At 28.0% G+C, this 12,487-nt stretch overlaps 1 protein-coding gene across 1 annotated transcript in view; it reads right to left on the bottom strand.

The window, feature by feature from the left end:
- The window catches only part of LOC129968598 (RNA-binding protein fusilli-like), a 134,443-nt gene that overhangs the window by 41,845 nt on the left and 80,111 nt on the right, over window positions 1-12,487 (bottom strand). The window contains exon 4 of the mRNA XM_056082658.1: window positions 10,652-10,741. Coding sequence (XP_055938633.1) covers window positions 10,652-10,741 — 90 coding nt within the window. The remainder of the gene's footprint in view (window positions 1-10,651; window positions 10,742-12,487) is intronic.

Genomic DNA, 12,487 nt, shown 5'->3' with positions numbered 1-12,487 from the left:
ATTTTTAACAGACACTGAAAGTTTCGGAATGTCCCCTTCTCAAATTATAATACCAAATATTTTCATTGCTTCTAATTTAATTTCTGTGTAAGTAGTTTTTAAATAACGAACATTATCACAAGCTAAAATATCAAAACGTTTAATAGCGGATCACCTTAAAGAGAATCGATTTCAGTTAACTTAGTTTTTGAAAATAAATAGATGGCATAATAAGTAATTTTTTTTTTTTTTTACAATTATTGCACTGAAATCGTACAAAATTCTAAAATAAATTATAAGGAAAAGTGAAAAAATAATTAATGATATGCAAAAAAAGAAAAAGTATTGTAAAAATAGTGAAAAGTTTTTAATTAAAATTTTATTAGTATTGAAATTTTTTAAAAATTGAATTGGCTAAAAGAATGAAATTTGGTATGAAGTACTAACAGCAAAATAATCGTAGATGTTTCAAATTTTGCACAAAATCAATCAAAACATTTAGCGTATATGACCGTTCATATGAGCCTTCCTATGATTTGGTAGGCATTCAGAAGATTTAATCATCAAAAAGAAATTTAATGATTTAAAAAAAAAACTGGAAGTGTAGCTTAAAATTTTAAATATTTTTTTATCAATACTTATAAATAATATTATATTTATCCCCACGTGTATTTATTTTAATTTAAAAAATCATGATTCTTATTACAATCCAGCCTTAATTGTTTAAATCCTTACAGAGGTCCTTATAGGTAAGGAATGTAAGAAGGATAGTTGAGAAAATTTATTTTAAAAATAGTTTTTTTAATTAAAATTTCCTTATTTAAAATTGCCTTTATCAAGTAAAAAATTTATAAATTTTGATATACTAAAAACTTTTCAAAATTAATTAAAAATGACATAATTTAAATTATGAAGAAATTATATAAATTATAAATTGTTCCCCCCCTGGTGATTAAACGCGAGAATCCCCACTGATGGCAAGTATATTGAAAACACTAAAACAAAAGTGGAGAACAGCATATTAAAAATAAGATAGAATGACACACTTTTTTTCTTTTACAATCAGAAATTGTAATCTTATAATAATGCAAATTAACACATTTTTAACAGCGTAATTGGAAAATTCGCAAACTTCAATATTTATTTTTATGAGTCATTATACGAATCATTGAAATAAACATCACAAAACTTCCGGTATCATCAATTTAGAAAAAAAAATCATTAAAGAATTAGATAAAAAAAAAAAAATTTAAGAATTCTAAAATCAGGTTTGAAGTAGCCCATTAGAAAAACATTTGAAAACTCCAGACGCGAATCTTTATTTTTTTTTCTTTCCATTTTTTAAATATCTAATCAAAAACCTTGATCTTATTTTATTAGATATAGAAAAGGGAGAAAGAAACATCCAGTCATCACCACCGTTATTCAACAGGTCTCATTACCTGGCGTAGGCATTCGCAAATTCGCGCCAGGCCAGTAATGGAGAAAGAACGCCAAGAATGCCACCATTACTGGTTGTTTGGAGAACGACCTTTCCCTCTTTTGTTCGAGTTGCTGCATATTAATCAGGTTGGGTGATGCCAGCTCTGACGGGGAAATAAAACAAGGGGGAAAGTGAAAATACGAGCAAAAGCAGACTCGCAAAGCGTGAAGTGAGACGTTAAAATGATTCGAAAGTAAAAGAATAGAGAACATTTTGCCTTTTCCCCATTTCCCGCCTTCTCTGCTTGACCTAATTTCAAGAAACTTGACTAGAGAACATGAAGTCGTTCTCTTTAAGAACAGTTCTGTGAAAAGCCTGTGGTCCTTGCGTTGTATAGTAGTTCCGCCTAACACGTGTATGTGAATGAAAAATGGAAAAAAAAAAAAAAAAATATTTATTTTATTTAAAATCATTTCAATGTTTCATTTCATATTTGGCGGTTGCATTTGACTGTTCAATAGTCTAAATTTAAGCGTCAAATGAACAATGGATGATCTGTTATAATCAATCTTAATTATGACAGCAGCTGTTCAATCTAGCATCGATATTTTATTTTGTTTAAAATACCTGTCTTTTTACTGTTTTCTTTTTCAGATAATATATTAAATTTCTTTTTGCTTATCTTAAAAAGTTTCTATTAGTTATGTAATTATAACTAATAAAAACAAAAAGCGTGGCATATAAAACTTTCTCGTCATTAACATAATATTATTAACAGAAATTTTAGATTTCTGCTTAATTGGAAAATTAATGAATGAGTTCGGTAAAATTGTTTCAAAAGTTCTTACAAATAATAGCCACCGAAATTATATAACCATGAAAAAAGTTGATTTCATTTGCTAAATTCTCACATGCTTCATACAATAATTTTTTTTGCAACTTTTTTGTATAAAAGAGAATAATATTTAAACATTTTTGGAATTTGAAAAGGCAAATATTTATACGTTTGCATAAAACAAAATAACAAGTTTATATAATTTTTCAAAAGCGATAAAATTTATAACAAAATAATTTATAATATTTCAAAACCAATTGATAAAAAATAACCTCAATAATAATTTTATGTCTGTTTGTAAAATGGACATTATTACTCTTTTGCCAATGAAAAAAAAAAAAAAAAAAAAAAAAAAAAAAGAATAAATCGAAAATATGATTTTTATGACCTAAGCCTACTTGATTTAAGCAACTCATACCCCAAATATTCTTAATTCTTTTCAATCAATATTCCTAAATATAACCTAAAATCGCTTCATAAGATCGATTCTCTCCAAAATCGAGGTCACAGAACAAAGAAAAATCGATTTATAAAAAGAGAGGGAGAAAACGATATGAAAGGAAAAAAAGGAACAAAATCGGTCTACGGGTGATTTATGACACCCAAGCAATATAATGAAGAGAGCGACAGTTGCTGTTGCATCACGCGCACCTGTAGCAAAGTGCCAGTAAACCCGCATTCGTACGAACAGAAAACGGACGCGTACAGGTAGCGCACGAATTTTCTGCGAACAGAGAACTAACATTCATTCGCACTAAAGGCAGCTGGCTAGTGCGATGGATTGGAAGGCTTTAGCAATGAATTACAGGTGAAATTTCGTGAGTTGAGAGGGCCACGTCATCTTTTTGTTTGGGAAAGGGATTCTCTTTTTTTGCACGGTTGTAGCGAAGCGGAATTTCCCGTTGACAACAAATTCGAAAAGGGATTTTGTATTTATTCGATTGGGATATCAATTTCCAATACGTTTATAGCAATAAAAAAATGAGGTTAATAAAGAACTCAGTTGTTAGAGTAAATATTATTTTTAATGTTTTTCGAGAAATGTAAATTTTATTTTTAATAATCATTTATTTTTAATTCATTTACTTGGTGGGTTATTCTTTTTAAAGAGCCTTTCTTCTCAAAGAAATATTTAAATGTCATACGAAGAACTGATAACAAATCAAAATCAAGAAGCAAGCGGTGTTTCTTGTAAAAAATATCTATATGTAGGCTTTATATTAATTATACAGGCTTATTATAATTTACAGAAGAATTGCCCGAAGAAGATTCATTAATAGTGTAAAATTTTTAATTTTTTTTTTCATAACGAATAGTAAAATATAATAATTGTAATACTACAATATATTGGTTGGATTTTCATACAAAAGAGCTAATGTCTATTGTCTTTGATTCATAGTGAAGAATTCATTATTATTACTAATAATATTGTCAAAATATCCTAAAACTTCTTTAGACATACAGCATAAAAGAAATTAACATTCGTGAAATTACGAAAATTCTTATATCAAGTTCTTTTTATAACAAGTCTTTGATATCTCATCTATGAAAGAGCATTAAGAACTCAGGAAATCAGAGTAAATGTTCTTTTAAATAATTTTCGGAAAATGTAAATTTTATTTTTTAATAACCTTTTATTTTTAATCGATTCATTCGATGGTATTGATCGATTCATTTGATGAATTTAATTGATAACTGCATCGTGTGTATTTGAAATTTCATTCTCTGTTTAGAAATTATCGTCTGCCAATGTTGAATGTTTGAAAACCTCAGGGGGAAATGAGATTTTAATTGTAGATGATTCAAAATTTTCCAGCAGCTCTTAATAAATTTATATTTATGAATAAATTCTTGAATTCAAATAAATAATTACATAGAAATGCGAAATGCCAAATAAATTCCATGTATTTTTATTTCATATAGCACATTATCTCTGTATTTTAGATTTTGTAGTATATTGCTATGGAAGAATAATTATTATACATATTGTAAACTATGCAAGTAGCTATTTGAAATAAATCTTTAAACAGCAAATATGATCTTTCTTTAATTATAACATAATAAATAACATATAATAATTATAAACATATAATACATTTTTCAAATAAAGTAAATTAGTCTTATTATTTTTGGGAAATATGATCTTCCACATTTTTAATAATTCTCCATTATCTTTAAGATTAAAACATTTCAGTTCAATTCCACATAGATATAACCACGCATTTAATACATTTAATACTTTCTGTAAAAGGAAAAATCTGTCGCATCAAAGAAAATAAACTGCGCATAATACATTTTATATGCCCAGCTGGATTTCAAAATTTAATGCAAAACATTGCGTTGGTTTAATGACATACAAGGTAGAAAGTCGTGTCTGACAAATATATCTGAGATTCTAAAATCGTACACGTTTTGATGCGATGGAAGCTATTTAATGAAGTGAAATTTCTATCAAATCTTGAAAGTTTTAAAGAAAAATAAAGATTTGTAACTATTATGGAGTAATAAATATAACATAAATATTAAGCTAGTTATTATAAAATCCGCCAATTACGAAGAATTAATTTCAAAGAAAGACAATTCTTCTTTTTTACAGCAGAATTCTATTTCAATCTTCTTCTTTTTCTTTTTTTTTCCCAATTTTATTTTCTTTATCAAGTGTCCAGATGTCCTTCATAAACCTAGAGAGTCTTCATTTTCTAAGACTAATTTTTGTTTTAATTTATAATAAAATATTCTGAAATATACTTTCAAATAAATAAAGCATATTATTATGCATGAACTTTTTTGTAGGAAAAAGATACTTGAAATTAATTTTTTTTAAAAAATTTGATTTCGAAGATCTTTTTCTAGATTTTTATTACGCTCACACTTAATTTTCCCACACTTCGAGCGATGGGATGAAAATTCCTTTTTTTTTTTTTTTCAAAGATACATATGATTCCCTTTCTTAAGTCACACTTGTCAAAGAAATCCCCATCAGAATCTTATACTAAAATCACTACGGGGGAAAAAATGTTCTTTCTTTTGTGCTCTTATGTCGCGATATATACATGTGTGTGTGTAATGATATTTGAAACTCCGATTTCAGTTCTAATTAATTCCCAAAGTTTTATCTTAATTTAGCCCATATTAAATTCATTTAAAATGTTCTCTTATTTACTGATCCAATAACATTTTTTTATTTAATTAATACAACATGAATTCTAAAATTGCTGAAGCCGACAAGCTCCTACACTTTTACCGAAGGGATAAAAATTGTTCAGCCAAGTACATTCTTTTAAAAGATCCCTATCGTTTCCTTACCTAATTCATTCGACGCGTGTAAAGAATTCTCTATCAAAATCTCACAGTATAGAAACACTGGGGAAAATAATTTCCCCAATTTTTAGCTTTTTCTCTTTTCACTCTTGTGTCGCTTCTGCTTGTACATAAATTATGCCTCCCGGGATGGAATAAAACGAAGTTAAAAATCCAAAGTGTCTTCTCTATCTTCGGCCACGATTCTGCTTAAAAAATTTTATTATATATCTTTTAATTTAATTGAAATTCTAATTAATTTCCTAATTAGTTCTTCATTTAGCCCTTACAAACTTCATTCTAAAATATTCTCTTATTTCCTGATCCAAATCCACCTCTTATCTAATTAATTCAACACGCGCTCTGAAAAATTGATGAATTCAGCAAGTTTTCACTCTCTGAGAGAAAGGGATAAAAATCCCTAATGCTTACAACATTCTTTTAAAGATACCTAAATTTCCCATTCCTGAGATTACACGTGTCAAAGAAATCGTTATAAAAATCTCATAGTAAAAACCACAAAAGGGAAAAAGTTTGGTTTCTTTTGTTCTTGTGTCGTCAGTTTTATCATCGCTTCTTACAAATAAAATGTCTTCGGAATGAAATAAATCGAAGTTTTAAAATTTTAAAAGTTTCATCTCGTTGGCTACGTAACTGCTAAAATATGTTTCACATATATACATATATATGTATATATACAGAGAGAAAACGTCCCATTTCGAAATTCAGGAAATAAGGTCACTTAATCGTGGACGGCCTTCTAAACGCAGTTTTTTCTCATGTTATGATAAATAGATTTGTTAAAAAATTTTTTAATATTATGCTTTGCATGTAAAATGTATTTCTTTTACTAACTTCAGATCTGATTGCAACTACCGATAACAGTAGCATTCTTACACAGTTACTGACAACAGTAGCATTTTTTTTTTTTTTTTTTTTTTGCTGCAGGCGATTACGTGCTAGCGTTCGGAAGATCAACTAATGACAAACGCGTATTTTCAAAATGAATTGTTATGTTAACCACTTCCTTTAGGATGTTCATGTCTCTGAAAGAGGACAGTTATTCGAATGGCCACTGCCTACAAATCTCGAGCGTTCTAGGTTCATGGCACGGGCGGTGTACAATCATTTAGGCGTCTCAAAGCCCCACCCAGTCCTATTATTCGAGAATGTTTTGATTTCGCTCTTTGTCCGCATCAGTTAATGAATCCTTGCCAGTTTTTCGCATGGCCTTCAGAGCTTGACTCTTCTATTCGACCTTGATCAGAAGAATTCGTGACCTGTTCTGATAGCGACTTATGACAGTATCGGCCGAAGACGAGATATGACAGTAGATTTTTTTTTTTTAATTCAGAAAAAGGAATCTGATATTTTGGTTCAGAATTATGAAAGGCTCCATAGATAATAAGAATTTGATTTGAATGAAATATTTTGGAATGGTCAAATTTTGAAAACATTCGAACTATGAAGCGATCTATGTTTTTGTTCAAGCATTTTCCATTTAGTTGAGTTTAAGTTGAGTTCAAGAATTTTGCTATTGTTCAAGCATTTTCCATTTAGTTAAGTTTAGTTCAAGAATTATGTCATTGTTCAAGCATTTTCCATTAAGTTGAGTTTAAGTTTAGTTTAAGAATTTTGTTATTGTTCAAGCATTTTCCATTAAGTTAAGTTTAGTTCAAGAATTATGTTATTGTTCAAGCATTTTCCATTAAATTAAGTTTAGTTCAAGAAATATGTTATTGTTCAAGCATTTTTTATTAAGTTAAATTATTTAAAATTCGGAGGTCTACTTGTTTGACTTATTTGCAATAAGTACACCTCCCGAATTATTAAGATAATCATGGTTATTTTACAGTTATTCACGACTCTGAAAAACATTCCGCAATTGCCCAGATATTGAAAAAAGAAAATCATGGATTATCCTATTTTCTATTACATAAAAAATTCATATTAAAAATAAAATAGCTAGATATTATTAAAAACTTGCGACAGTAATCACCTTTCTCGCATATTCTGCAATAAAGGCCTTATATTCCTTCCTTCGTAAAATTGTAAACCTTGGCAATTATAAACCTTGAATGACATTGGCAAACAATGGTTGCAAAATATAGACTTTTGGCGCAAATCTAGCATTTAACGTGCGAATATGCATTTTGAGTGCTTTTTCTCAACCGGTTGAAATCAAAATTTGTCACAAAACTGCTGTGTGTCAAATTTAGGCTCGAAGTCCTACTATACATGACAGATAGTTGTAGCCATAAAATCATATACCGGATTTCATTAATTTAAGTTATTTCGTTGATGAGTTGTTATGTTTATATACATGTGAAAGAAACAAACCGACAGAAGGTCGAACATTAACAGATATGATTCAGAATTTGATCGGAATCTACATTTCAGATCCTAAACCTGTGTATTATATTTCGCACATTAGATGCTAAATTAGAACGTGTGTTACACGTTAGATGCTCTTTCTGTTTTGCAATTATCGAGATCATTTGTACTCGGACAGGCAAATTTTCACTGAGTAGATTTTGTTCGAAATTTGACAGAAATCTATGGATTTCGTCTAAAATCCATATACTAAATTCCATGTATCTAAGTTAAAATGTTTTTAAGTTATCGTTTTCAGATATACACAGATATAATGCTAAAAATGTGTTTTTCGAATGCGGGATCTAAAAAGTACAGATTGGTTAAAATCTCAAAATAATTTTTTGATGTTGTGGGTATCAATGTATCATTACCCACTATGCAATTTGGCCGGCAAGAACTTAATATTTCTTTCTTAACTCAAGAGTGAGGTAACTTCAACTTCTTTTGTTAATCTTTTTATTTCTTGTTTTTGTTGTATGAATAAATATACTCTTGTTCCTTGTTAAAAAGGCCGCTGCGTCGTTTCTTGAAGCTCTGAACATTTTAAGTGGAGGAATAATTCATATCCCCACAACATTTACATTATTTTCTCCACATTTTGTGTTGGAAAAAGTGACATTTTTAATTTAGAAGTCAACTTTATCAATTCGTATTACATATAGAATGTGACGATTCTATTTTAGAGAATTAAACCACTGCAACATTTTTGTCATTTTTAATATTAGGAATTTTCGTTACGATAAATTTCATGAGCATTTCTCACTCTCTGTAGCAATTTGTAAGGATAAGTTAGGTAGGAGTATACATTTGCCCTTATAATCACCAACAACAATTGCAGGATAAAAGTGACTGAGGCATTATATTATTCTTTTACTCCTATAAGATATTTCTCTTTAAAATGTGAAACACCAGCATTTATTCTGTCTAACGACAGGAACATCTATATCTTTTATTTTTCTCTCGCATCACAATGACGCTGAGTTTAATCTACTCCACCTATAATATCTAGTATTCCGGTTTGAAGTTAAAAAAAATCGTCACTTAATGCTTGAGCGATGATGATCTATTTATCCCTTTTTGTGATTTTTATAGCATAAATGGATTATACGTGGCATTTTGTATATAAAGGCGGGGATGAAAGAAAAAATAAGACTCGGAAAACATTATTATTATTATTATTATTATCATTAATCATAGTAAAAAAAGTTCTTCATTTATTTTGAACGAATGTATCACATTTTGTATTTAACTCCAAGACTGAAACGATTTTTTATCTCTTGGATCAACTGAATTTAATAAAAAATTTCAATGTTGCATTTAAATATAGTGTCATAATATAGCAGCATTTAATAATAGGTTCCATAATATGTATTATTATAATGTAAATACTTAATAAAAAATTAATAAAGAAAGAAAAGTTTCAGAACTGAAATTAGATAATCAGTTAACCGTTTGAAGTAATTCCTGACTTAATTTCTACTGTAAATTACTGAAGGCCTATCTTGAAACAATTTCGTTAAACACATGGTTTGGAAAGAACAGGAAGAAAGGAAATTCTAAGATGGAATTAATTTTTCAAAATTTAATAAACAATTGAATAGATGAAGGTGATTTTAAAATAAGGAAATTTATGGATACTCCGTTGCTAGGCAAAAGTAAAAATTCAAAATATTCTATTTTTTTATATTTTTAATTTTTAAAAATTTCTTTCAAGTATTATTGCAAATTTTTTGATTCTAAAAGACATTTTGTATAATGCTTGTAAGAATATTTTTTGTTGTTGATGAGCAACAATGTAAACGAAGTACTATTTCTAGAATTCTAGAAGAAAAGACAAGTTTAAAAGCAGACGATTAATAATTTATATCAAGAGCCACAATTGATGTGGTTTATTGATAGGAAGAAAATAAATTGTTGAAAATTTTTAAAAATCGTTTGGTACAACTGATATTTTTATTTTAACTAAAATTATTTCATGGAATAAGAGGACTTTATGAATTTATAATATTTTATTAAAAAATAGTCTTTATTTAAAAATATTAGAAATGAATATATTTTAACCCAGAGAGAAGTCGGTATATTAACTAGTACACTATACATTTCTTTTTGTGGGAATACTTAAAATGTATGTATGTTTCCAGACCATTTACAACTGACAAATTAAGGCTTTTCGTCTATACATCAGCCAAATATCAATCGATATGCTTAGCAACTTCTATAATTCCATCGCTCAATGTTGCCAGTAGTGTCTGGACAATAACGGCAAACTTTCATACTTCAGAAAAGTCATAAAATTCTAATAATGACATTAAACATTCTACCTCAATAAATTGCACAATGGACTTTAAAATATGTTATTAATTCTATATATGTCAGTTATTTTAATTATTTATATATTTGAGATATCTTGCATAGTAAAATTCTTTCTCAATGCGATATTTAATAAATAATCTGGAAATATAATGAATAATACTCATATATTTAAACAGCAATTAAGTTTCTTTTGTTTATAATAAAATAAAGATCATAGCAATTTAAATATTTTTTAATAAATAAATCTCTTTTCAAACTATAGGATAATAAATAAAAAAACTTGGAAAATTGATTTTTTTCTAAATTTAAAATATGCATATACAAAATGAAGGTATAGCTACACAGCAGGTTGATTTGGAATACTTCTTTCACGTAATTCACAAAAATCAATCATTAGCGAGCAAAAAAGAATCGAAAGTACTTACCGTCTTGTACTAATCGTAGAACGATCTTGGCAATATTCTGTACTTGTTGCATTGAAAATTCAGCTGTAGCATCCGATTCCATCGATAGGTCTGAGAAATAAGTTAAGAAAATAATTCCAAGATAATAAATTATTCGTATATTTCTAACACTTTATTTTAGTTATAATTTTCCCTTTCTTCTCCTTCAAAAATGAAAAAAAGGAAAAAGTACGAATTTCCGTTTTGCCTTTTTGCCCAAATTCATCAACATCTAATAAAAAATAAATCTAGAAAATCCGATAACTGTTTATGTAACTTTAAAAATCACGTAGTAATAAAGTTAGCCTAATGGACTTCATTTTACTGAAAAAATATTTACTGAAACTTTGCACAATTTGGAGGATTGCTGTATCACTAATTACTATGCAATCTGTCCGGCGAGAATTTAATATTTTTTTCCTAATTCAAAATAGCTACTTCTATTTCTTCTGTTAATTTTTCTTGTTTTGTTCTTTTTTCTATAAAATAAATCTATCTTTGTTCTTGTTAAAATAGAAGTTCTGATTTTGTTCTGAACATTTGAGGAATCAATCCACACTTTTACATAATTAAAAGCTACATGTGGTATTAAAAAAATGAAATATTTCAAACAATATTACTTTGCATTTCTATTTCGGTATCGTTTTCTAAATTGAAAAAAAGCATAAAATTAAAATAAAAAAATATTGAATAAAATATTGAGGCATGAACTTGAAATAGTGTTACTGTGTCACCAAAAATAAATGTGGAAAAATCTGTTTTGTTTGAACGAAGTGACAGACACGATAGAGATAAAGGGAAAGCAATACAAAACTATGTCGATTCCATTAGTATAATTTAATCTCATGTTCTGATGGAACGCTAAACTACCTTTCGTCATCCCAACATTTACATAAATTGAAGATTCCAAGAGGATTTCCTTCTTAAAGGATTACTGTTATCACATCTGCATTTCAAGATCACAGATAAGACTATACCTTCGAATGCAGTATGCACTTACATTCTAAGTAGAAAACAAAAATAAGTCATTGAAAAAAATTTCAAGGTTACTCAGCAGATTTATTTAAATGTCTTTTTTCGATGCCAAAGGGTTGTTAAGATAAAAAAATATCTGCTATTACATATACTTGATATTATTCGTAAAGCATCTATATTATTTGAATTTTAAGAATTTGTATAGAAATGTGGCAGACCAAACGACTTTTGTTTTTCCAATTGCTGCCATTTTTCTTTTTATCAAAGATATGAATTATTTGCATCTTTTATTTATATCAATAATTCTTTGTCGTATACATTGAATTATATGAATGAATGGGTCTTGGAAGTTTTAAATACGTGCAACAAACGTTTATTTTCATAAATATTGCACCTGATATACACTTTTAATTACAAAACTCTATTAAATAAGGTGGACAGTAGTACGAGTTCACTTTGATATTTGTGAAAGTTGATGATAAAATATTCAAAAAAATTAAATTTTTAGAGGCCCATATAGTGTAAAAGTATCGATTAGTAAAATATTTTTCTTACATACATCTATGCAAATACACATTTTTTCGCTTTTATCGACAGAATTTGTAGAAATATTAAAAGGTAAATTTACAAATTTAAACCAGTTTTAACAGAATCCACTAAACAGAATCTCAAGTATCCTATTAAAAAACAACTTAGGAAAAAATTTTTTTTTAAAAAAAGCTCTCCGACTCTCTCTCAATTTAAAATAAGATTTATATTCCGAACAACAGTCTACACGATATCCTTATATTACCTTATCAGTTAAAACTATTTTACACGTGTACAATATAATCCAGTGGAAGA

This window comes from Argiope bruennichi, chromosome 5 (genome assembly GCF_947563725.1).
Source record: "Argiope bruennichi chromosome 5, qqArgBrue1.1, whole genome shotgun sequence".
Classification (NCBI taxonomy): domain Eukaryota; kingdom Metazoa; phylum Arthropoda; class Arachnida; order Araneae; family Araneidae; genus Argiope; species Argiope bruennichi.
The sequence above is the reverse complement of the archived record's forward strand: the minus strand, read 5'-3'. Positions and strand labels throughout refer to the sequence as shown.